Source organism: Lissotriton helveticus, chromosome 2_2 (assembly GCF_964261635.1).
Source record: "Lissotriton helveticus chromosome 2_2, aLisHel1.1, whole genome shotgun sequence".
Lineage (NCBI taxonomy): Eukaryota > Metazoa > Chordata > Amphibia > Caudata > Salamandridae > Lissotriton > Lissotriton helveticus.
Genome location: NC_136060.1, coordinates 51,178,046 through 51,204,987, shown reverse-complemented (window position 1 = coordinate 51,204,987; position 26,942 = coordinate 51,178,046). Strand labels below are relative to the sequence as shown.

The 26,942-nt window shown below is 45.5% G+C and overlaps 1 protein-coding gene across 4 annotated transcripts in view; it reads left to right on the top strand.

Annotated features, from left to right (window-relative positions):
* FAT1 (FAT atypical cadherin 1) overlaps nucleotides 1-26,942 on the top strand; it is a 318,166-nt gene that overhangs the window by 209,620 nt on the left and 81,604 nt on the right. For all 4 annotated transcript variants that reach the window (XM_078678099.1, XM_078678098.1, XM_078678096.1 and 1 more), the window contains exons 11-12: nucleotides 3,810-4,006; nucleotides 13,013-13,166. In XM_078678099.1, the coding sequence (XP_078534225.1) occupies nucleotides 3,810-4,006; nucleotides 13,013-13,166 (351 nt within the window). The remainder of the gene's footprint in view (nucleotides 1-3,809; nucleotides 4,007-13,012; nucleotides 13,167-26,942) is intronic.

Sequence of the window (26,942 nt, the reverse complement as noted above, 5' to 3'; positions counted from 1 at the left end):
TTGCATGGGTCTGTATTGAAGCTTGAACCTTTTCTGGATTCTCATGTTCATTGTAGTTAAGTGCCCCTTTTTGACATGGTCACCCCGTTGTTTGCCGGGTATTTGATGTGATTTCAACTGGAAGTGCACTGGGTTCCCGATAACCAGGTCCCCAGTGCCAGATATTTTTTCTCAAACCTGTTCACTAGTTTTCCGCAATTGGCACAACCTTTAGCACTCTGTAAATGCCTAGTAAGTGGTACTCCTGGTACCTAGTCCCTGAGGTACTAAAGAGGGCCCGTGAGGGCTGCAGCACTAATTACGCTGCCCTAAGGGACTAATCCCCAACACAAGGAGAAAAGGACCAAAGGTTTCCCCACATCCCCGAACATCGCAGGACCCGAAGCCACTTGGTGGTTTCACTGGATGGAACGCTGGACTTTTCGCCCATATGTTAATGCTGTACAAACTTGTATTTATGGTTCATTGATTGAAAACCTTTATTATTAGGGTGAGCACTCTAAGTAAATGCACATACTGACAGTGGTTCCTGTATGAAAATCTGTACACACGTTTTCAAAGGTTAGTAATATGAGACTATGTATAATGCTCCCCGAATACTCCCTGATTTTGTGATAATGTTTGCAAAAGCTTGAAAGCAAGAATGTTTCTTTGCTTTCAATATAAAATGTTCATTAAAAAATGAAAGCAGGAAAACACATTTTGCTAAACTACTGTAAATTTCAGGTACCATTTATTTGCAGCATCATTTAGTAACGTGTTGATGCATGCTAGTATTTCTCAAAAATATTCATAATGGAAAATCAGTGTAACCGATTTCAATAAGATTATGGGAAACAAAAATAAACAACCATTGGCAAAGCCAGTAGATCTGAAATTGGTGATCAGCTTTTTAGTTCTGTCAATGTGTGACTTGTTTTGGCATGGTTTTTGTAAAACCTTATTGGTGATAAAGTTGTGGGCCCTCACTAATATAACAAACATTGACAAAAGCGAAACATTTTTTTTTGGTCTCAAAAAGTACACACTGCCACATAGTTACTGGCACTGAACAAAACTACTTTGTGTGCAGATATGCTCCTTGTGAAAGAGCATAATGCTGTCACTCACAGTGAAGCCACCCGATTCAAAGAGAGAGAGGTAGAAAATTAATAAACACAAATGGTCACGGTCAACTCCAGACCAAATTAGGGGCCCAATTATTAAAGAAAGTCTCAAAAGTACACCCATGGTATATGTCCTTGCATTAAGTACAGCTATACGGCTTTCGTGAATTCGCAAGAATTTACAGAAGTAGGACAAGAAATAGTACTCCTAGAAAATATTTGTGAACTACACTTTAGCTTGAGCAAATATGTATGTGTAGATTTGCTCATGTGAAAATCTGAGTGTTTGCAAGTTCACGTTCCCTCCAACCACATTTTTCCCAATTCTGGAAGAAGATTTACGTCTGCCATTGTCAGGACTATATTTCCAACTTTTCTGAGGATGGGGAAAGATTAGAGAACAGTTGTTGAAAACCCTTAAAACGTACAAGTTAGTAGGTTTGCACAGACTCAAAAGGGCATTCTAACCCTGGAACTATTACTTACCACTACCTTCAGCCACAGTATATAGATCTGTAGAAATGTGGCAACATAAGGGGATTACAAGTATTAAAATAATACTATGGTATGAGCCCTGACGTAATCAGAGAGGCTATATCATAATGATATTGCTGCCATAATTTGCTGCTGCACTACATGGGCCAAGTGGATTTTGTTACAAGACAAGTAAATTTATGAAGCAACCTGCCCCATGGACAAGTAGATATTTTTATTAAATTCCACACCCCTGCACCATAGTGCCGCTGGAGGTGACCTGTTGATGCTGTCTTGGACCTTGCCTTCCACTCACCTTTAATCCAAAAGACTAGTCCTATAAATCACTGCAAAGAACTGGTAAAACGCATATGTTTTTCCTCTCATAATTTAACATCGCAGTTACTGAAAAATGCACTGTCGACTTTTTGAACTCAAATATTTGTTTAAAAATGTACTTACCTTAAGGAATTGGTTCTAGTGCCTAAACCTATATAAAGATACTTGCTCTTATTATAAATTGGTGTGGATCTCCTTATTGAGTCATTTGAATTACTTATTGACAGTTGTATATTTGCTGCTGTTTTGTACTACTCTCTGATAAGCCTAAGGCTGCTCGACCACACTACCCCCTAGAAGAGCACCTGGGGATTACTAGAGCAAGCCCCGGTCTACTCATAAGGCAACCCTCGGACTCTTTACACGATCAAGCTAATTTTGATATATCCTATAAAGAGCCTGCTTCCTAAATTAATTATCTATTTATTGAGTCTGGATTTACAGTCTTTTTTGATGTCTTTGTTAAGTGTTGTTAACAGTTTGATACCATATTCACTCTCTTGAGACATGAGCCGTATGCCTCAATAGGAACCACTGTTCAAGAAGGACCTATCTTTTCAAGGTTAGACCTTTACTATTAATCTGCATTATCCTATGAACAGTAAAGGCGAGGAATGCCAATAAATGTAGAACAGGATGAAATTTTCCGACCAGCAAAATTGCACCATACATTTGGTGTGTGAAAGATGGCTGCGTCCTCATCTACCTGGGTCTGGAATGAGGGTGATACCTATGGCAATTCAATTCGTCGGAGCTACACAAGCTCAATCTTGATGATTTTTTAAGATGGAGGAGCAGTTCCTTGACCAAGATGATTTCTCTTTAAATCTAATTTTCTTCTGGGAAGCTGGGCTATGACAGCATTGTAGCTCTGTGGCAAACTAGATGCTGTCTACATGCATACTACTCAGTCTTATGGACCTGTGCCAGGGTTTCCTCTGAATCTGATGAGAGCTTCTTGGCAGACCTAGTCGAAGTCCTAAAGTAGGTAGGTTTTTTCCCACATAGATCAAAACAGAATGGTTGTTTTTCAGGTAGATCCATGCATCTATCCCTTTCATCCCTTGCAGAAAGCTCTACTTCTGTCTCTCTGGTGGTCAGAATAAGATAGTTAAGCAGAGGGTCTATATTCAAGGATTTGTATGCCCCTCTTTCCTTTTTGATGGCTAATTTTTTTTACAAGATTCTGATTATAGTGACTGCAATCCACCTGTTTCTGCAAAAGGTACTGTTTTGGTATGGATACCTGAATGTATCACTGCAATTTACTACAACAGTATTGCATTTTCTTAAAATAACAGTAACACATTTACCAAATAATTCCAAATCTTTCATAGTTTAAACAAATATTTGTAGCATTTATTAACAAATCCCACCTTGTTAATGCTGCAATTATGTTTGTTACTTTAAAGAAATTAAATATTTAGGTCAATTAATTTTAATTTCTTAAAGTTAAAGACCCATTCCTAAAATTTACCAAACATAATTGTTTGTGTTCAAAAAGTTAGCATTTGCTGGAGAACTATGGCAGAATGAAAACCGCTTCTAATATTTACTATTCAAAGTAAGTCATAGTTTTGTTATGTACAGATTTATAATGTTTAAACATCAGCATCTACAGATTTAAAATCATTTTACATATTTAGCTTCTTCTTGGATCTTAAGATTCTGTTTTGAGGATGCTCGGCCCTCAAGCCATATATTTTTCTTTCGTATCAGGGGATGGATTATACACCTAGCAGCAGGGTATTTATCTCTGCGTCAAAAGATCATGTGCTAAATTGAATGGGGCCATTTCTTATAGCATGACTTGTGTAAACTTAATGTGATTGATAAAGTTAGGGTTCATTATGTATCGTTGTTTAAACGCTTTTTTCTTCCAACGACTAGGAGGAGATCACCAGGACCAGTTTGGCATTGAATACATGCAAAACGAGTGGAAGGTTTTTGTAAGAAAGCCTCTGGACAGGGAAGAAAAGGACCATTACCTGCTAAACATAACAGCCACTGATGGGACCTTTGCAACTCGAGCCGTGGTGGAGGTTAAGGTTCTTGATGCCAATGACAACAGCCCCATTTGTGAAAAGGTAACTGCATTTCTGAGTATGCAGGTCTTGCTGTCCTGATTATACATAATTTATTTAATTGAGTTCACGATGTTTTAGCAGTGTTGTTTGGAATATGGCTCTTATTTTCATTTGTTTTAGACTGGCATACAATGTATACGACTGATGCACTTGTGCAGATATAAAACTGAGGATTTTGAAGTTTTTTGTTGGAGATATAAGCCCCTCTCCCTTATTCTACTGTAAATTATTGTGCCATTACACTTTCGTTTGGGTGGCTTTTCTTTACCTAGGCCTGCTGTTTGCCATCTATTTCTTCTGCTGCAGAAGAGGTTGTCAAATGAGCAACTACTCTTTTACATTTTAGCTCTCTTAGCTGCTCATTCAGGAGATTCACTCTTTATTGTGAGGATATAAGATGCAGAAAGCCAGTGCACAAAGAAGGGAATACCTTATATTCTCTAAACTGTACTTGGAATCATTTACATGTCGGTATTTTAATCAACAAACCCTCCGCTTGTAAACTTGTAGAAAAGAACACCTCTTTAATAGTTGATCTAAAGGTGTTCTATCGTAAACAAAATACTTTGCCCACCACTGTGTATTCTCCAAAGCTTTTGTATTTAGCTTTTCCCCTCCCCCCTTTTAACCCCGTCAGTTGTAATAGCCCATTATCTCTGGCTTCAAAACCTTTTTAACGTCTTCTGCGTTTACACTCCTCCCCCTGTGTTTCCTAATGTTTCTGCGTTTTGTGATTTGGTATTATTTTATTGAGTTCTGTTTTTCATCTCCTTTTTACACACTGTTCCATATTTTCCCATGTTCACTTTTCATCGTCATCCCTTCTTAAGAGTGTTTTTCCCTTCTCTAACACTCAGCAGCTTATCTGACTTCCTTGTTACACACCTGTTATTTTTTTTAAATACCACAGGTTTCATCCTCGTTTTGTTCCTCTTTTTCAATTCTTATATTTTTTTTATCCACTATTTGTTTGCTTACTTCAATATGACCTCTGTTAGCCGAGCCTCATGTACCCTCTGTTTGCTGTTAATCTTTCTTCTAAACCATCTACACACAATACAGGTTTCCTTGTCTCATTGTTCTGTATAACTCATCAGACGTTTCCACTGTTGTCCCACATCCATGATAATAGAAGTTCTTGATTTCTCTCCAATTACTTCACACTCCATTTTTATTCTCTCTCTCTCTCTCCCGTTGCCCCTCTTTGTCTTCCCTTCTGTTAGTAGTTTGTCTGCAATGGTCAATCCAATGGTCAGTCAGCTTTAGAACACACTGTGGCTGAAACATATGAGGATCAAAGACGATTGACTAGCAAAACTCTTCAGAATGACGTCCAGCTGTAAATTCCAAGGCACTGGGACTTTAGACCAGAGTTTACTAGATAATAATTTGAAGACCTAGCAGTCTTTGTAAAAGGAGATGAGGACCTATCTTCTGCATTTCTTTGATTCAACAAATCCTAAGTAAGATACAAATAAAACAGAAAAGAAACGGCCTCAAACACTGCTCGTCATCTGTTCTAGCTCACACTCAATATATGAGAGCATCACTAAGCTGGCAAGAATATAACTTGTTCCTTTAATTTAAAGTCAAATTTAGTGGTTAGGAAAATTCAGGAGATATAAAAATATACATTTGCTTCCATTTATGTGGTGTTACAAATTGCCCCAGGCAATGTTTGTGACTCAATGTGCTGCTCTCATGATTCTTTACATATAAAGATATTGGATATCCATAGAGATTTGCACAAGGTGATAACAAAGCTCATGTTGGCCCTCCCAATACAGATGTTTGCTTTGGTGCACAAATGCACTAGAACCGTATAAAGTATTGAGCAGTTTTCATGGTCTTTCATATGATTTCCCGTTAGTGGCCTTGATATAAGGCCTTTGAAACTGTGCAAAATTGTAGATGGATCAGTAAATGCGCCATTTGCTACTGGCATTAGGTGTAACATGCAGGTCATGAGGCTTTACCTTGGTAAGGCCAACATAACTTCCCATCATTACTTTGTCAATAGTTGGGTGCCATTAAATCGGGTAATCTTAAAAGTTATTTACAGTGCGAGGAAATTAAAATTGTGCTATTGAACACTATACAAAAACAATTTGTTTAATAGCTCTCCAATGCCAGGATAGCTAAGTCTCATGCTCTTTCTCTCACTTCTTTCCCTCGTGGTTTGGTAGGCATCTTCATTCTCACCATTTGCCAATAACAAACCCACACTGGGGAGTTAGGGCCAGATGTACAACCCTCCAATTAGCGAGTCGCAAATTGCGTTGCATTTGCGACTCGCAATTTTCGACCGACTAATTTTTAATGCACAACAGTCTCTCAGACTCTGTTTGTGATTCCTAATGGGTTTGCAAATTGCATGCCTCATTAATATTAATGATGCAGGCACAATTTGTCACCCCTTTAGGAATGGCTAGCACTCGTACAGGGATGGTGGCCTGCTGGGGTCAGCAGACCACCATGTCTGTGACTGCTTTTTTAATAAAGCAGATTTTTTTTTGTTTTTAAATGGCGGCTGTTTTCCGTAAAGGAAAACGGGATGCATAAAAAAAATTGAAACTTTTCAGTAAAACATTTTTAAGGGCAGGTGGTGGTCTCTGTGACCACTGCCTGCTCTTAAAAAATATTTCCCCACATACGAAGGGGTACTCTGGGGTCCCCTTCCCCTATGCGAGTGGTTTACCACATACTTGAAGTCGGTGGCAAACTGCAAGTGCTTTGCAGTTGCAAATGCGGTCGCAAAACATTAGTACATAGCATGTTGACTCGCTATAAGGAAAGGATGCCCCTTCCTAATAGCCAGAGTTGCAAATGCTATTTTGCGAGTCAGTGACTCCGAAAATAGCATTTATACATGCTATTACCCTTTTTTGCGACCGCAAACGAGAGGATCTCCTGTTTGCGTCCGCAAAAAAGGGTCGTAGATCTGGCCCATAGAGCTTTGCTTCTCAGACCACCAGTAAAAACATTGAAAAAGAGTATTGGGGATGTGTCGACTTGCCTTGGCATCAATCTTTTCCCCTTGGCACCAGACAGCCTTTCTGTCTCATCCAGAGATCCACAGCAACTTATCAGCTAGTCTTCTGTTGATGAACACCTGTTTGGACTACAGGTCTACTCTAGGCTGGAGAAATAAAAAAGGAAACAGACTGTGTAGGCTATGCAGAAGTTAGAAACTGAGCCCCACAAAACTCACATTTGCCCTAACTGGTAGCGAGTAGCAGCAGCGAGCGTGGCTGGACCTCCCAGTATCGGGTATATCAAACTCATCAGCCCATCCTTCAAAGACAAATCACCAAATAATACTGCAGAGGTGGCTTTAGTGGAGACGATCATGGAAGTGGCAGACGTGCCCAAAACAAGTGTTCCTAAGCCTCTAATCACACATTAGATGACTGGCTGATAAACAGCAGCAGTAAAGGACAATGCCTCACTTACTGAAAAAGTTCTCACTCTTCCACGCTTTGAGGTTTACTGTTAATAGGAAAAAATCTCAGCTTTGCCACCAACAAATTGAAATGTTCTTGGATGCCGTATTCACTCTAATGATGGTCGGAACGTACCCCAGCAACGAGAGAGTGATGGCATTTCAAAGACTATTTCCCTCTACCACAACTCATGTCCTCTTACACGGAGAATCATAATGAAACTTTTCATTGTTTTTAGATTTTTCCAGAAGGTCCTTGTTGGAAGCTGGCTCAGTATCTGATATCACTAGGCTCAATGTAAAATCCAATTGCGCTCTATTAGTTGTAGTGTGGGCGAGCAGCCTTAGGCCTAACACAGAGGAGTGGAGAACATTTATTTCACAACAGTGAGCAACAACGGACACACGACTCAAGAAGGAGATCCAGACCAATTTTTGAAAATTATACTTTGTAGTTTTTGAAAATTATACTTTGTACTTTATTTTAAGAACCAGGTCTTCGTAATAGGGGAAGTATGTTTTTTTTAACTAAAAATACTTTTCACTTTGAAAAATCTTGCAACCCCGCTCTTTAGAGCCAAAAGTCAGCACAGGTCAGGGGTCGTGTCAGTACCAATACAGGACCACCAGCGGTACAGGGGCGGCCTGGTATAGAGGTCAAAATCTGAGTTTGACCCCATGCTTCCATGGGAGACAAGGGATGCCTGGAGCCACACTGCTTGCAGGTAATGAGATTAGTGTCAGGGGCCAAGCTTTGGGGGTTAGGTTGAGCATGGGGGCCAACAAAGCAGCACCAAACATACATCACCAGCGGCACAGGGGCAGTCGGGTGCAGGATGCAATTTCGACGTCCAGCAACCAATGATTTTCAATGAAGATTCTTTTGTTGGCAGAGAGGCTGTAGGCATGGCACCGGAGGTAGCAAGAGGAAGAAAAATTACAGCAGAGGTTAGTTGGGATGTAGGGGAGCGTAGGGGCACCATCTGTTCAGCTCACCAAGGCCCAGGGCCTTTGTGTGCAGGGGTGCCTTTCGACATTGGCGTCTTCTTATCAGAGCCGGTTGCGGGGGGCCTCTGAATTCACAATGCAGGCACCATTGTGGAGGACAGGGTAAGTCAACTAATACTGGACATGAGGTCAGATTCGCCGGGGAGTCTTCACTGGACAGATGAGCCACTCAGACTCTGGCCGTGGATATATGGTGCAAAGTGGGTAGGAAATGTGGATCTGCCGGGATCCCGAGTCTCTAGAGTAGGTTTATTCTCGTCAGATCAGCTGTCCACAGGGGATTGAAGTCTTTGTTGAAGGCAGCAGTCCTCCCAGGGGTTTCAGAGGTCGCTAGTTGTAAGACAGGTCGCAGAGTCCTCTAAGCTGGAGACAGGCCGGTAGGATTGGGGCTAGACAGTGGTTGTCTTCTGGCTGCTCCTCCAAGGTGGCTTATTTCTTCATAGGTCATTGCACATCTGAGTTCTAGGTCTGGGGGAGTCACTCAAATACTAAACTTAGAAGGCATTTTAGGGGACTAGCAGGTAGGGCCAATGGGCCCCTTTTCCTGGGGTGACTGCACCCTCTATCATGCCACCATCCTGTAGGAGGGGGGCATAGACCTAGCCCTAGACATGATCGAAGAGGTCCCCCATCTTAAAGATGGTGGGGACTGAAAGTTGTGCTTCACCTTAGGGGTGGGGTTGGCAGAGGGGGGCACACCTCCCATATATTTTTTTTTTTTACCACTGGTTTTCCCTCCCAAACTGGGGGTGTAAACCAGTGGCTGCCATCTGCTGCTAGCAGCAGAGGCTAGCGGTTGTATTACAAAGGCAGTAGGCCTTTGAAGCTTTCTGCTTCGAGCACTGGCCCATCCTGGGGGAGGAGGCATGACCCCTTTTCCCAGGATGTGCATTTTTCTGGTCCCAGAAAGCAGGAGGGCTCAACCTAGAAACATGTCTTTATGTGGAAGGCTGCCTAAAGCCAGTCTGTGCCCATATCAGGGGTTAGTAGGTTTTCAGGAGGCACCTCTGGGGTGCCCTCTGAGTATATGTTTTAATAAATCTAATACTGGCATCAGTGTAAATTTATTACAAAGAGCTGTTTGATATCAAACACTCCTGGGTTCAGTGAAGCCATCATGTTTGCTGCAGAACTTGGGTTGTCAATTTTCCAGCCCCTGTACTCTCTATGGCTTCCCTGAAGTTCTTCTTAGGAAACAATGAAAAAATTAACTTTTCAACCAATGTTAATTCTTTGGCCTATAATCGCAGAGAGCCTTTCAGATAATAGAGAATCCTAGCATTGGGACGCTTTAGCAGAAGTAGCTATGTGCTCTGCAAGTCCGTTTAATTATTTATCATTGTTACAAAGCTTTAAGTAATGTAGCAAGTAGATGGGTAGACTGGCTCTGGCAGCAGCATTTTTAACACACTGCAATTGGGAGATGAGCCTGCTCGAAATGCCCCGGTTTAGTGTTTCAATAGTCCAGTTTAGATGCACATAAAGCTCGAACTATGGATGTGTGAAAGGACTCTGGGGAAAAATATGAAGAAGTTCTTTGACCTTTGAAGAGTGGCAAAGCAGGTGTTAGTAACCAGATTCACTTGAAGGCCCATGGAAAGTCCAGATTAAAATAATCTCTTGGTTTCTGACCAAATGTTCCAGGGAGGGTGCAGGCCAGAACCCCTCAGGCCACCAGTCAGGGGACTAAGTATTGGACATGGGACCCAATAGAGAAACTTATGACTTATTGAGTTGAGCTTTAGTGCTTGCATAAACAGATAGAATTTACTTATAGGTACCACATTATGGGTATCATCTGCCTATAGGAGGATGCCAAATCCAGAAGACCTGACCTGCACTGTATATCAGTTGGTCAAAGGTATTTGCTTAGGCTGTCCTGGGATTTTTTTGATCATTTTCCAAATGTTATTAAATCTGTGCTTACCAGAGTTAATTCAGCAGTCTAACTCCCAAAATTGAGAAAAGGTGATTTTCCAGTGTTTTAAAAACATGTTTTTTTTGCAGTGGTTGTTATAAAGTGCATATTTAATTGAAAAGAGAACTCGTGAAGGGCATGTAGTGTTTCACGTTGAACTATATTAAGCATAGAAAGTCTGTGTAATGTACTCTCACATCTCATTACCCTCCTATATCTTACTGTCAGGATTCTGTACTGTTTAGAGTGCTAATAATGGATTATAAACACGAGAGTGCTATATTCAAATGCTTTAATAATACATTCCTAAACACAATTAGGTAGAGTTCACCTACTCCTTCTTGAATATTATGATATTTCTGTTTAATTTACAAGTCCTCATTGATGCCCAGCTCACCAAGATAGGCATATTCTATCACTCGCTCCTGAGTTAAGCACATTACCCTTCTTTCCAGAGTACTGGCAATACTCCATACAATTGAATGATATATATTTAAGTGATTATTCACTCTGTTTTTCCTTCTATGTTCATATGCTTCTACTGTTTTTTATTTGTTATTTTATGAAACTTCCAAAGAGATTTTTCACAAAATTTGAAATGACGTCAGATTAATTTGTAGCCCAGTGCGCTTAGGCTCCAGAAGCTTGGTGCTTTAAGCATGCTCACCGCCATTATTCTGCACTCTTTGAGGGACTACATTAAGGTGGTGGTGCAGTTGTGAGGACATCAATAGCTGCCATGAGATCCCATTGCTAATGTTTCACTTTAAGTCAGCCCTGACATTTTAACACACTTCACATTGTATTCTAAGACTTGAAACATTGCTGTTAACATTGTAACAATTCACTCAAAAACCCCAGCAGTAAAGTGCCGTTGTTTAAAAAGTCAGGGTTAGCTGAAGATATCACAGATAAAGATGGGCACCTTGCAGCTATGAATTATCTTTTCACTGATGAGACCTGTACCCCTTTAATTGGGTTTTATCAGTTAATAAAGGTTTAAACCTAAAACAAAATAACCTACTTATTCTCCCACCCCCTCCTCCCTTCCCTTGCCATTAATTCCAAATGCAGGCATATGTATTCAAAATGTGGCAAACATTAAAAAAGTAATCCTCTACTCTCACACATGGGTGTGGCAACCTGTAGTACTTGCTAATTTTAGAATGGTTATCCATCCCCATGAAACGTTGCCGCCATGATGAGACCTCTTAGCTTGACATCAAGGTCTTTAGGTCCACCCCAACCTAAGGGCAATGAATCTTGCGATTTGCACCTAAAACCTCAGTATTTAAATATCTGCAACTTCCAAAGGAGTGTATGATAATTCTCAAATTAGCTTGAAAGCACACATGCGCATTCTATGTGGCTGAATGCAAAAAATTTGTATAATACTGTAAAAATTTTCTCAAAGAGCTTTGGTGAAAATGATGCAGCTTTTATGGAAGGCCTCAAAAGGGATATCCCGCTGCGCAAGCCACTGATGGTGGTTCTTACACCACTTAAGGTGCATTCATTTAAGTAGCTACACTCTTGCCTGCTAGGTTTTCTATCCTCAAATTTGGCCTTCCTCATTACAGTTACCTTCCAGCACATTTTGAGTGGATTGAAAGCTTGAACAGCTGTGAATCCATTATACTAGTGCACGAACATCAGGTTGTTCTTAAAACACACTCTTATATTCTGTCAAAGATAGTCCCACCTTTCCACATTAATGAGACTATTTATTTACCCTTTTCACAATAGAACAGTCTCTGTGGAACCAGACTTGCACACACTAGCTATTCAATTTCAAAAATTACGATGAAAAAATGCCAACATTTTGTTCTTGCTATTAGTATATTAAAACATCCTTTTTTCATTAAAAAAAAAAATCAAAATTGTGCTTGTCCCCTCTAGAGAAAACTACAAACCTCCGATACCTTTAGAATTCCCCCAACTTGTAAAAAAGGATGCACATTCAGAGTAGATTTTTTTCTGGGAAAAAAGTTATGAAGGCGAAAGCACAAACTGCCCCTATCAGTAAGGCCCAGCAGGTCCATGACGGCAGCTGCTGTTCATATGTGGCCTTTGCTGATGGATTAATACAATTGATGTACAGAACAGCATATTCTATGATGTATTGAGTGCCACAGTTTCAAGCGGTTATTTGTCCGAGTTGTGACAGAGATATTTACAAAATGTTAGACATAATTTTAAAATTAAAACAGTACCCTTAGTCAGGCACAGCTTTGGGATATGTTCTAAAAAAATAGTAAATTTTTCCAATTCCTTTGTTCCTGAAATGCAGTTATATTTATATATTTGTTTCACAGAATGACAAACTTGTTTTCCGAGGCTTGATAGTTACAAAATGATTGCATTTAAGGAATTAGAGTTGCTTGGTTTAATCAGTTTCCTGCTCTCTCCTGAGCATGTGAACGTCTGTCATTCCTTAATTACCTCATTGAATAATGCATTAAATGCAAAGCTATTAATTAGATAATCAGTCATCCTTACTTTCGAGGATTTAAATCCCAAGCTCGCATTGTGTCCGATTTTCCTCACAACTGGGTTACAGTTTCATCCCTTACACATGATTTTTAGGTGCTGCAATACATTGTTCTAATCTGCCCATGTTGGTTTCTGTCTCATCTAGATTTTATATACCGAAACCATTCCCGAAGACATCCTGGCTGGCAAAGTGGTTCTACAAGTTTCTGCTTCTGATGCAGATATTCGATCTAATGCAGAGATATCCTACACACTGCATGGAGATGGTTCCGAGAAATTCAGTTTACACCCAAGCACAGGTAAACTGCCTCACTTATTCTCAAAGAAAATAAAGTGTTGTCTAATTTATTTTGCAATAAATATTGTTTCCAGGATAGATAGCGTATTCAATACGAATTGTGCTGTATTAGAAATCTATTTGGCTTTGTGTTCTGATTTGCTACCAGAAAACAAGGTTGTGGATCTTAAGTCTCCTCTATAGCACTGACTGGTTCAAGATTCAGAGAGAACTGAGAAGTCCTCCCAAAAAGTTACAGAGAGTGCAGCGCAGTGGATGTCAGATGAGTGATCCAGAAATGGGCCCACAAGGCACAGACAAGGAGGTAGTTATCATTAGCATGTGAAAGAGACATGTTAGTGATAGATACTTAGGCGCCACCCATGCACGCTGACGTCATTTTTAGGTCTCGCCTGTCGATGCGCATGCGCATCGAGCAAGCGAGACTATAGGGGCTCATCCAGACTTTATCTAACTTTCAAGGAATCGTGGCGATTCCTTGCAGTGCCCGTGACTTTTAAGCTCAATGCGCATGTGCATTGAGCTTAAAAGCGCGTGCACAGCCGCCCGCATTCCTCCGACACCTTTGAAGTGAAACTTAGCTTCACTTCAAAGGCCCGGCTTGTTCACACCCACATGCCGCTCTGCCCCGCTCCGCCCCCTCCCCTGAGTCATCCTGCCTGCCCCTTCCCGCCGTGTCGCATTTCTCCTCCCCCCTCCCCTCTCCCCTCTCCCCTCTCTTCCCTCCGTCTTGTTTTCTTTGATGCTGGTATTGCTGGCAGCGGCATTGCGCTTGGAGGGACAGCAACAACATAAAACTGACCATGAAGTTAATCACAGGACCCTGCAGCCGAAGGCTTCGTGCACTGAGCCCTCCCGGCATACACATAATTTTATCGCTCTCTTTCTCTCGCGCTCTCCCTACATCTATAGCTCCCCCTCCCTCTCTCCTGTCTTCCTCTGTCTCACTCTAACTGTGTTCCTCCCTCTGTCTCACTCCCCCTCTCTTTTTCCTCCTCTCTCCCTCCCTCTCCGTCTCGCAGCTTAGATTCACGTTTCTGCCTGTTTCACTCTCTCTTCCAACTCTCACCCCCCTCTCCATTTACTTACACAAATCTCGCAGATACCCCAAGCAGCGGTGCACGCAGTACCAATCCTTCTGTTATGCCACATCTCGCAGCTTAGATTCTTTCGCTCTTTCTTTTAACTCTCCACGTTTCTGCCTGTTTCACTCTCTCTTTTAACTCTCACCCCCCTCTCCATTTACTTACACAAATCTCGCAGATACCCCAAGCAGCGGTGCACGCAGTACCAATCCTTCTGTTATGCCACATCTCGCAGCTTAGATTCATTCGCTCTTTCTTTTAACTCTCCACGTTTCTTCCTGTTTCACTCTCTCTTTTAACTCTCACCCCCCTCTCCATTTACTTACACATATCTCGCAGATACCCCAAGCAGAGGTGCACGCAGTACCAATCCTTCTGTTATGCCACATCTCGCAGCTTAGATTCATTCCCTCTTTCTTTTAACTCCCCACGTTTCTGCCTGTTTCACTCTCTCTTCCAACTCTCACCCCCCTCTCCATTTACTTACACAAATCTCGCAGATACCCCAAGCAGCGGTGCACGCAGTACCAATCCTTCTGTTATGCCACATCTCGCAGCTTAGATTCATTTGCTTTTTTTTTTTAACTCTCCACGTTTCTGCCTGTTTCACTCTCTCTTTTAACTCTCACCCCCCTCTCCATTTACGTTTCTGCCTGTTTCACTCAGCCACGCAACGCCACTCAGGCACGCAACGCCACTCACGCACGCAACGCCACTCAGCCACGCAACGCCACTCACGCACGCAACGCCACTCAGCCACGCAACGCCACTCACCCACGCAACGCCACTCACCCACGCAACGCCACTCACCCACGCAACGCCACTCACCCACGCAACGCCACTCACCCACGCAACGCCACTCACCCACGCAACGCCACTCATGCACGCCACTCACACACGCAACGCCACGCACACATGCAACGCCACTCAGCCACTCACTGCCACTCAGCCACGCAACGCCACTCAGCCACGCAACGCCACTCAGCCACGCAACGCCACTCACCCACGCAACGCCACTCAGCCACGCAACGCCACTCACCCACGCAACGCCACTCACCCACGCAATGCCACTCACCCACGCAACGCCACTCACCCACGCAACGCCACTCACCCACGCAACGCCACTCACCCACGCAACGCCACTCAGCCACGCAACGCCACTCAGCCACGCAACGCCACTCACCCATGCAACGCCACTCACCCATGCAACGCCACTCACCCACGCAACGCCACTCACCCACGCAACGCCACTCACCCATGCAACGCCACTCACCCATGCAACGCCACTCACCCACGCAACGCCACTCACCCACGCAACGCCACTCACCCACGCAACGCCACTCACCCACGCAACGCCACTCACCCACGCAACGCCACTCACCCACGCAATGCCACTCTGGCACGCAACGCCACTCTGGCACGCAACGCCACTCTGGCACGCAACGCCACTCTGGCACGCAACGCCACTCTGGCACGCAACGCCACTCTGGCACGCAACGCCACTCTGGCACGCAACGCCACTCAGCCACGCAACGCCACTCAGCCACGCAACGCCACTCAGCCACGCAACGCCACTCAGCCACGCAACGCCACTCAGCCACGCAACGCCACTCAGCCACGCAACGCCACTCAGCCACGCAACGCCACTCACCCACGCAACGCCACTCACCCACGCAACGCCACTCACCCACGCAACGCCACTCACCCACGCAACGCCACTCACCCACGCAACGCCACTCACCCACGCAACGCCACTCACCCACGCAACGCCACTCACCCACGCAACGCCACTCACCCACGCAACGCCACTCAGCCACGCAACGCCACTCAGCCACGCAACGCCACTCACCCATGCAACGCCACTCACCCACGCAACGCCACTCACCCACGCAACGCCACTCACCCATGCAACGCCACTCACCCATGCAACGCCACTCACCCACGCAACGCCACTCACCCACGCAACGCCACTCACCCACGCAACGCCACTCACCCACGCAACGCCACTCACCCACGCAACGCCACTCACCCACGCAATGCCACTCTGGCACGCAACGCCACTCTGGCACGCAACGCCACTCTGGCACGCAACGCCACTCTGGCACGCAACGCCACTCTGGCACGCAACGCCACTCTGGCACGCAACGCCACTCAGCCACGCAACGCCACTCAGCCACGCAACGCCACTCAGCCACGCAACGCCACTCAGCCACGCAACGCCACTCAGCCACGCAACGCCACTCAGCCACGCAACGCCACTCAGCCACGCAACGCCACTCAGCCACGCAACGCCACTCAGCCACGCAACGCCACTCAGCCACGCAACGCCACTCAGCCACGCAACGCCACTCACCCACGCAACGCCACTCACCCACGCAACGCCACTCACCCACGCAACGCCACTCACCCACGCAACGCCACTCACCCACGCAACGCCACTCACCCACGCAACGCCACTCACACACGCAACGCCACTCACACACGCAACGCCACTCACCCACGCAACGCCACTCCCCCACGCAACGCCACTCACCCACGCAACGCCACTCACCCACGCAACGCCACTCACCCACGCAACGCCACTCACCCACGCAACGCCACTCACCCACGCAACGCCACTCACCCACGCAACGCCACTCTGGCACGCAACGCCACTCTGGCACGCAACGCCACTCTGGCACGCAACGCCACTCTGGCACGCAACGCCACTCTGGCACGCAACGCCACTCTGGCACGCAACGCCACTCTGGCACGCAACGCCACTCTGGCACGCAACGCCACTCTGGCACGCAACGCCACTCTGGCACGCAACGCCACTCTGGCACGCAACGCCACTCTGGCACGCAACGCCACTCTGGCACGCAACGCCACTCTGGCACGCAACGCCACTCTGGCACGCAACGCCACTCAGCCACGCAACGCCACTCAGCCACGCAACGCCACTCAGCCACGCAACGCCACTCAGCCACGCAACGCCACTCAGCCACGCAACGCCACTCAGCCACGCAACGCCACTCACCCACGCAACGCCACTCACCCACGCAACGCCACTCACCCACGCAACGCCACTCACCCACGCAACGCCACTCACCCACGCAACGCCACTCACCCACGCAACGCCACTCTGGCACGCAACGCCACTCTGGCACGCAACGCCACTCTGGCACGCAACGCCACTCTGGCACGCAACGCCACTCTGGCACGCAACGCCACTCTGGCACGCAACGCCACTCTGGCACGCAACGCCACTCTGGCACGCAACGCCACTCCCCCACGCAACGCCACTCCCCCACGCAACGCCACTCCCCCACGCAACGCCACTCCCCCACGCAACGCCACTCCCCCACGCAACGCCACTCAGCCACGCAACGCCACTCACCCACGCAACGCCACTCACCCACGCAACGCCACTCACCCACGCAACGCCACTCACCCACGCAACGCCACTCACCCACGCAACGCCACTCAGCCACGCAACGCCACTCAGCCACGCAACGCCACTCAGCCACGCAACGCCACTCAGCCACGCAACGCCACTCAGCCACGCAACGCCACTCAGCCACGCAACGCCACTCACCCACGCAACGCCACTCAGCCACGCAACGCCACTCACCCACGCAACGCCACTCAGCCACGCAACGCCACTCAGCCACGCAACGCCACTCAGCCACGCAACGCCACTCAGCCACGCAACGCCACTCAGCCACGCAACGCCACTCACCCACGCAACGCCACTCACCCACGCAACGCCACTCACCCACGCAACGCCACTCAGCCACGCAACGCCACTCAGCCACGCAACGCCACTCAGCCACGCAACGCCACTCAGCCACGCAACGCCACTCAGCCACGCAACGCCACTCACCCACGCAACGCCACACTCACACACTCTCACACATCCTCGCACACCCACTCACATTCTCAATAAGCCTCATAGCCTCACGCTCGCCAACAATCACTCACTCTCACCCTGACACCGTCACCCTCACACCATCATCCACTCACCCTCAACACCTCACCCTCACTCACCATCAACACACTATCACACTACAACCACACACAAACACTTACCACCACAGCACCAATCATTACCACTACAGCATTACTCAGCAGACAAACGACATACAATCCAAACATGTGCGCTTTTAACAGGCACACACACTAATAGCTAGCAATGGACACATTCACAAGGCGTACACACACAACAGTCATCAGTGCATCCTTTCACCATGCATACACCCACACAAACAGCCATCAATCCACGCTTTCAACAGTCACACACACCACCAGCCTGAAGTGCACGCTTTAGAACAACTTTTTGTACGTTGCACACAGAATTACAGCTATACAAGCATGCTTTGGTGCTGTACAGTACTGCAGTTCTATGTCTAAATGAGACTGGGGGAGTTCTAAATACGGCTCTACTGGCAATGAGTGATGATCTCATGTCGCTCAATTGTAGTGTGGGGTTGCAGAATGTTAATAATGTGCTATTGCTGCAGAAATGGACATAAGGGATGCCGTGCAAGAGAAAATTACTACACACAAGGAAAGTGCGACCGAAAAACACGTACGCCAAAACGAAACTCAATCCATGCCAAAGAATAAAACTAAATAGCAGCCATTGATAAAATACTAAACACACTCTAATGAGAGGAGCCAGACAGAAAATACGTACGAGCAAAGCAAAACCAAATACAATAATTACATTAACATCAATAAAAGGAAAGGCATAAACAAAAGTATAAGAACTCACAAAGGCACTTTTTCATAATATGCAAATAAAATTGTCATTACCTGTCGATCGTAGCAGCTCATTCCCTGAAATGTAGAAAATATAAAAAAAAACACAACAAAGAGAACATACACAGTGCATACATTATACTTTTAACTACAACAAGCAACTAACAAAAAAAATGAATAGCGGCGAAACAAGTCACATACCGGTACAAATGACACAAGCAAAAGCTAAGTCAGAGGGAAAATAAACATCACAGTGCCACCTCAGGCGAAACGGAACTACTGAAACTACATACCAGGAAGACACTAGCAAAGATTACTCAATGCATCCCAAAGAATCTACTTAAACACGAGCCAACATTCGCATAAAGATCAAGAAAAATTCAAAACACAAGGAAAGTGAGCGAGAAATAACAAGGGACGCAATTTCAAAGACATAACACATACAAACATAAACATTGCTTTATGTAACATTTCGAAAAAACTATATTTTTCAAACATATATCTTTTAGAACAGTACTAAGGAATATTGTAACTCAAAACTCGATAATACACATGGCGCAATACAAATAAAACACTCATACATCCTAATAAAACATTATTAATAATACGTATATACACACACGTATTAATACATTCAAATTCATGTACTCACTTTTAATAAATGTACATCTTACCAGTCAGACGACGCAGCAACAAACACGGAGGAATAACACACCTTTACCGCACGAACATTCACATCAATTTGGAAAAAGCCCCGTTGACGCATGTCAAATGCAACGCTACGTCACACAACGTAGAGCTGCGATTGGCTAAAAATTACGTAACGCTCATAATTACATCACCATCAATTAAAAAATAGAACGCTAACATCCCTTACGTAACAAACGTAAAGGGAATACATTGCGTAATACCCTTTACTAGAACAGAAAAACAAAAACTTTTATTTACATACACTACATAATTTTAGAAACGTATACACAAGCCAAGTGCGACCAAAAAACACGTACGGCAAAACGGAACACAATCCATGGCAACAAATACACCGAAATAGCAGCCATTGATAAAATAAAAATCAAATGCAAGAAGCCAGGCAGAAAGTACATGCGAGCAGAGAGACCTAATAAAATAATTACATTAGCTTTACAATAAGCAAATCAATAAACAAAAGTATAAAAGTCACAAAGACACGCTTTAATATTATGCAAATTAATTTGTCATTACCTGTCCATCGTAGCAGCTCATTCCCTGAAATAAAGAAAATATAAAAAAGAAAACACACAAAGAGAACATACACAGTGCATACATAAAACTTTTCACTACAACAATAAACAAACAAAAAAAAAAACTGTGCACGCACTACCAATCCTTCCGTTATGCCAGATCTCACAATCTTCCATCACACACGGAGCTGCTCCAGCACAGGCAACGGCAATGCAAGCTTCACTCAAACACGGAGCAGGTACAGCACAGGCAACAGCATTCCCTTACACATGGAACAGGTACAGCACCGAGAGCTGCAGTGCAATCTTCCCTCACACATACATCAGGTACAGCACAGCCGGCAGCAGTGCAAGCTTCCCTCACACACAGAGCAGGTACAGCACAGGCAGCAGCAGTGCAAGCTTCCCTCACACATAGATCAGGTACAGCACAGGCGGCAGCAGTGCAAGCTTCTCTTACACATGCAACAGGTACAGCACTGACAGCAGCAGTGCAAGCTTCCATCACACACGGAGCAGGTATAGCACAGGCAACGGCAATGCAAGCTTCACTCAAACACGGAGCAGGTACAGCACAGCCAACAGCAGTGCAAGCTTCCCTTACACATGGAACAGGTACAGCACCGACAGCAGCAGTGCAAGCTTCCCTCACACATAGATCAGGTACAGCACAGGCGGCAGCAGTGCAAGCTTCACTCGAAAACAAGGAGCAGGTACAGCACAGGCAACAGCAGTGCAAACTTCCCTTACACATGGAACAGGTACAGCACCGACAGCAGCAGTGCAAGCTTCCCTCACACATAGATCAGGTACAGCACAGGCGGCAGCAGTACAAGCTTCCCTCACACACAGAGCAGGTACAGCACAGGCAGCAGCAGTGCAAGCTTCCCTCACACATAGATCAGGTACAGCACAGGCGGCAGCAGTGCAAGCTTCCCTTACACATGCAACAGGTACAGCACCGACAGCAGCAGTGCAAGCTTCCATCACACACGGAGCAGGTATAGCACAGGCAACGGCAATGCAAGCTTCACTCAAACACGGAGCAGGTACAGCACAGGCAACAGCAGTGCAAGCTTCCCTTACACATGGAACAGGTACAGCACCGACAGCAGCAGTGCAAGCTTCCCTCACACATACATCAGGTACAGCACAGGCAGCTGCAGTGCAAGCTTCCATCACACACGGAGCAGGTATAGCACAGGCAACGGCAATGCAAGCTTCACTCAAACACGGAGCAGGTACAGCACAGGCAACAGCAGTGCAAGCTTCCCTTACACATGGAACAGGTACAGCACCGACAGCAGCAGTGCAAGCTTCCCTCACACATACATCAGGTACAGCACAGGCAGCTGCAGTGCAAGCTTCCATCACACACGGAGCAGGTACTGCACAGGCAACGGCAATGCAAGCTTCACTCAAACACGGAGCAGGTACAGCACAGCCAACAGCAGTGCAAGCTTCCCTTACACATGGAACAGGTACAGCACCGACAGCAGCAGTGCAAGCTTTCATCACACATACATCAGGTACAGCACAGGCGGCAACAGTGCAAGCTTCCCTCACACACGGAGCAGGTACAGCACAGCATACCCTCAGACCCTCACCCTCAACACCTCACCCTCACTAACTTCACCCTTATCACCTCACCCACAATTCCACACCCTCACTCACCCTCACCATCACTCACCCTCACTCACACTCAACACATCACCCTCATCTACACTCAACATCACCATCACTCACCCTCAACATCTCATCCTTAACACCTCACTCTTAACACCTCACTCACCCTCACTCATCCTCAACAAGTCACACTCACTCACCCTTAACACCTCACCCTCACCCTCAATACCATTCAACACCTCACCCTCACCTTCACTCAACATCACCCTCACTCACCCTCAACGACTCACCCTCAGTTACACACACTAACACTCAAAAACGCAACAGCACTCTGCCTCTCCATCATTCACACTCTATCCATCATTCACACACTATCCATCTTTCAGAAACTCTGCATCATTCACCCACTCACCATCATTCACCCAATCTCCATCATTCACCCAATCTACAGCATTCACCCAATCTACAGCATTCACCCAATAGACAGCATTCACCCAATAGACAGCATTCACCCAATCTGCAGCATTCACCCAATCTGCAGCATTCACCCAATCTGCAGCATTCACCCAATCTGCAGCATTCACCCAATCTGCAGCATTCACCCACTCTGCAGCATTCACCCACTCTGCAGCATTCACCCACTCTGCAGCATTCACCCACTCTGCAGCATTCACCCACTCTGCAGCATTCACCCACTCTGCAGCATTCACCCACTCTGCAGCATTCACCCACTCTGCAGCATTCACCCACTCTGCAGCATTCACCCACTCTGCAGCATTCACCCACTCTGCAGCATACACCCACTCTGCAGCATTCACCCACTCTGCAGCATTCACCCACTCTGCAGCATTCACCCACTCTGCAGCATTCACCCACTCTGCAATTTGAGGAATGTTAGGCCATTTTCTTACACATAAAGAAATTTCAGGACGGAAAACAAGGGGGTCGACGGAGTATAGCATCAGATACGTTAGACACAAAAAAAACTTAACATCATTGACCTAAAAGGATGCAAGGATGTTAATCAGTCTTCGGGCCAAAAAGTAAATTTAATTCGTACGATATTACAACAATATTACACAAAGGAAACAAATACAAATATGTGGCAGGAAGCGAGGACGAGGAGATACAAAGACACAAGTGAAACAGGCAACTTTTTCGCCGGGCAATAAACAAGCACTATTCATCCGGAGAATGGGACGGTTTAAAGACAGTAGTCAACAGTTACACAAAAAACCGGACGCATACAACAATAGCACTTCTTCTCACGGAATTCCGTCTAATATAAAGCAAATATGACGAAATAAACAAAAATTCAGAAACAATCAAATTTTTCAGAGGGAAATAAACAAGAACGATTCATCCGGAAAATGGGACGCATTGAATACAATAGTCGAGATTTACACAAAAAAAGAAACGCTTAACACAATAGCATTTATCCAGACGGAATTAGTTCAAATACAATAAAACATATTACGAACATAGAAAGAGTCAGTCACAAAAATCTAACGAAAAATACATTAGTTCACTGTACATGTCGTTCATACATTGCTAAAAATACTACAGTCAGCAAAGACACAAAGTTTCATTTCATACTTCAAGTACGTCAATAACAAATTATCCGACTACTTCAGCATCACACAAAAAAATAATAAAAAAACAACTTACATCAATATATTACAACACATTTACCACTTCGAAATGAAACAAACCCCTTTTGTATGTCAAATTACCAAAAAAAGGACATTAATACATTACATTACAGTTTAACAAAACATATGCATTACACATCGCCAATAAAAAACACTACTTTATGTTACATTACAAACATTTACAAATATTACGAGTGAATTAAATAAATTTAGCAAGTATTTAAATTTTACATAGTATATATACTACATTACATTACATTAAAATAAACTTAGGAATACATTCTTACCTGTCAAACGACGCAGCAACACCACCGGGACAAGAACACGCCTTCCGCACACCAACATTCTCGATCAATGGGGAATTCAACGGTTGACGTATGCAAATCGGAACGCTACGTCAAAAACGTCGCGCTCCGATTGGCTAGAGAAATACGTAAACAAAAAACACACACAACTCAAAAATAAACTAGACCGCTAAACATAGCAGACGTCGACGTGACGCTATACGTCGGCCATTTTAAAAAAAAAAAAAAAACGAGACTACACAAACATGTTACAAAACATACACATAGTTAGTACAATACATACACATTTAAAATTACATACTAATATACACATAAGACTGAAGTAATACAAAGGGGACACCTTTAGTTACAAACAACACATTACTTAATTATTATTAACATATACACACACTCTTAACATCACCCTCACACAACAAAACTATCACACTCTTTCACACACGCTCAGTAACGCTAAAACAACATCTCCCTCATACACCATCACACACCTTCAGCCTCACACACACTTACTCACCCTCACACTAACACACTCACACACTCTCTTACGCAAATAACTTCACTCATCCTCCCCCCCTCACACCCCCTAACACTCTACGCGATTGCAGCCTGGAATCCCTGATAAATTTTCTTGTATCCGTGGCTGGCATTCAGTCATCCCAACGTAAACTGGTGCATTTGTCTTTTCTTTGCTGAAAATAATTTTCTATACTTCTATTGCATGATTGATTGAAATACTTTATCGGACAATCGTTCACATTCTAGATAGGCAACTTGTACATCACACCCCTCGATGCATTTCGGGTTCGCGCCTTGTCCTTCCTCAAATGGTAAATACTTTTAGGGATGAAAAGGCGCCGGGTCCTGCTGCGTTGTTTTCATTTATATTTCAGACTCGTGCTGTCAATGTCTCAACTACGCTTAAACACACAGGACAAAAAATGACAGTTTATTAAATGTATAATTCTGTTTTTATCAGCTCTGAAGTAGCCTCCCTACCGAGCGAGTGCTATTTTATAACAATAAATACAACACATAAGCTCACAATTTTTTTTGTAAAATGTACCTATCGCATTTCATTCTTTTTCACATATAAGAAGATAATTGGGCTTTTCACGGGCAATCAGTAAGACGCTACCTCACCCTCACTGACACTCACTCACACTCAATCACTCTCACCCTCACTCACCAGCAACACCTCACCCTCAACGCCTCACCCTCAAATCCTCACTCACCCTCACTCTCACTCATCCTCAATCACCCTCAACATCACACACTCACTCACCCTCACTCACCCTCAACACCTCACCCTCACTCACCCTCAACTCCTCACTCACCCTCATTCTCACTCATCCTCACTCAACCACCCTCAACTTCAATGACCCTCAACGCCTCACCCAACACCTCACCTTCACTCACCATCAACATCTCACCCTCACTCACCCACAAAACATCAGCCTCAACACCTCACCCTCAATCACTCACCCTCAACAATTCACCCACACTCACCCTCCCTCACCCTCAATTCCTCACCCACACCCTCAACACTTCACCCTAAACACGTCACTCATCCTCAACGCCTCCCCCTCCCCCTCACTCACCCTCACCCTCACTCACCCTCAACACCTCACCATCACTAACACTCAACACCTCACCCTCACTAACTCACACTCAATCACCCTCAACACCTCACCCTCAACACCTCACCCTCAACACCTCACCCTCAACACCTCACCTTCAAAACCTCAACCTCAACAACTCACCCTCAACACCTCACCCTCACTCACTCTCACTCACCCTCACTCACCCTCACTCACACTCACTTACACTCAGTCACCCTCACTCACCCTCACTCACCCTCACTCACCCTCACTCACCCTCAACTCCTCACTCACCCTCACTCATCCTCACTCACCCTCAACACCTCACCCTCACCATCACCCACCCTCAACCCCTCATCCTAACTCGCAATAACCCTCCCTCACCCTCACCCTCACTCACTCTCACTCTCACTCACCCTCAACACCTCACTCACCCTCAACACCTCACTCACACTCAACTCCTCACTCATCCCCACCCTCACTCACCCTCAACACCTCACCCTCACACAGTGCAATAGGTCTCGTAGGATTTTTAGTTACAGCTTTTACAATTGTTTATTGCTTTTTTGATTTGTAATTCTTTAGCATTGGCAAAAAAAAATAAAAATGCAAAAGATTTACAACAAAAAACCCATAAACAATTCTAAATGCACTAACTCTAATGCTGCGAGACCTATTGCATTTCCAATGCTTGTTTCTTTTTCTGTGCCAGCAAGCGCAGAGCCTGATAAAGCACGTACTGTAGTCACTTTTTGACTACTCTTTTGAGACTTTTGTCTCCCCTTTTTTCTCCTAGTGCACGTAGGGATGCCTGGCTTTAAGTCTTGTGGGGCCTGCTGTCGCAATATGTCGGTGGCGGACCCCCATGATGTTGGCCTCTACTGCCTGGAGACCGACCACGACTCCCGAGACTGTCGGGCTATGGCCCTGAAGGCCTTGAGGGAGCGGCGCAGGAAGCTGCTGGAGATCCGGCACTCGTCCCTATTCCGCTCAGAGGCCAGGGACCATTCCCGGGCCCAGTCGCGGGGCCGCAGTCGTCGCTCCTCGGGCTCAAAGTCTTCGCCCTCGGATTCCAGTAAGCGACAACATAAAAAGTCGAAGAAGTGTGTTCCCTCTCAGATGTCCCCCCGTCGATGCGGACAAGGGGGACAGGGGTTCTGCCTTTGCGGCTCACTTGGAGCCTTGGAGTCCTGCGGTCGACCCACCTTTCCCGGGTCTGTCGGCGACTCCCGAACAAGTGCAAGAGTTTCTTGCCACCATGGCTGCCTTTTTAGGCCTCGGGCTCCCGCCGGTACACTTTCGGGCCCGCGGTCCTGTGTCCTGATCCTGTTGGCCCGTCGGCGCGGCCGGCGGATATTGCTTCGGCGCCACAGGATCCTATGCTGTTGGCTCTGGCCACGGGGTCTGGCACTGCCAGCGCCGCAGTGGGTGCTGTTCATTCCCCCCTTGCCCTGGTTCCAGGACCATTTCATTCCTGCCCAAGATCCGCATTGGGACACTGTTCGTCCCTCCTATGGCTCCAGCTCTGCTGCCGTGGCCAGCTCCTCTGGC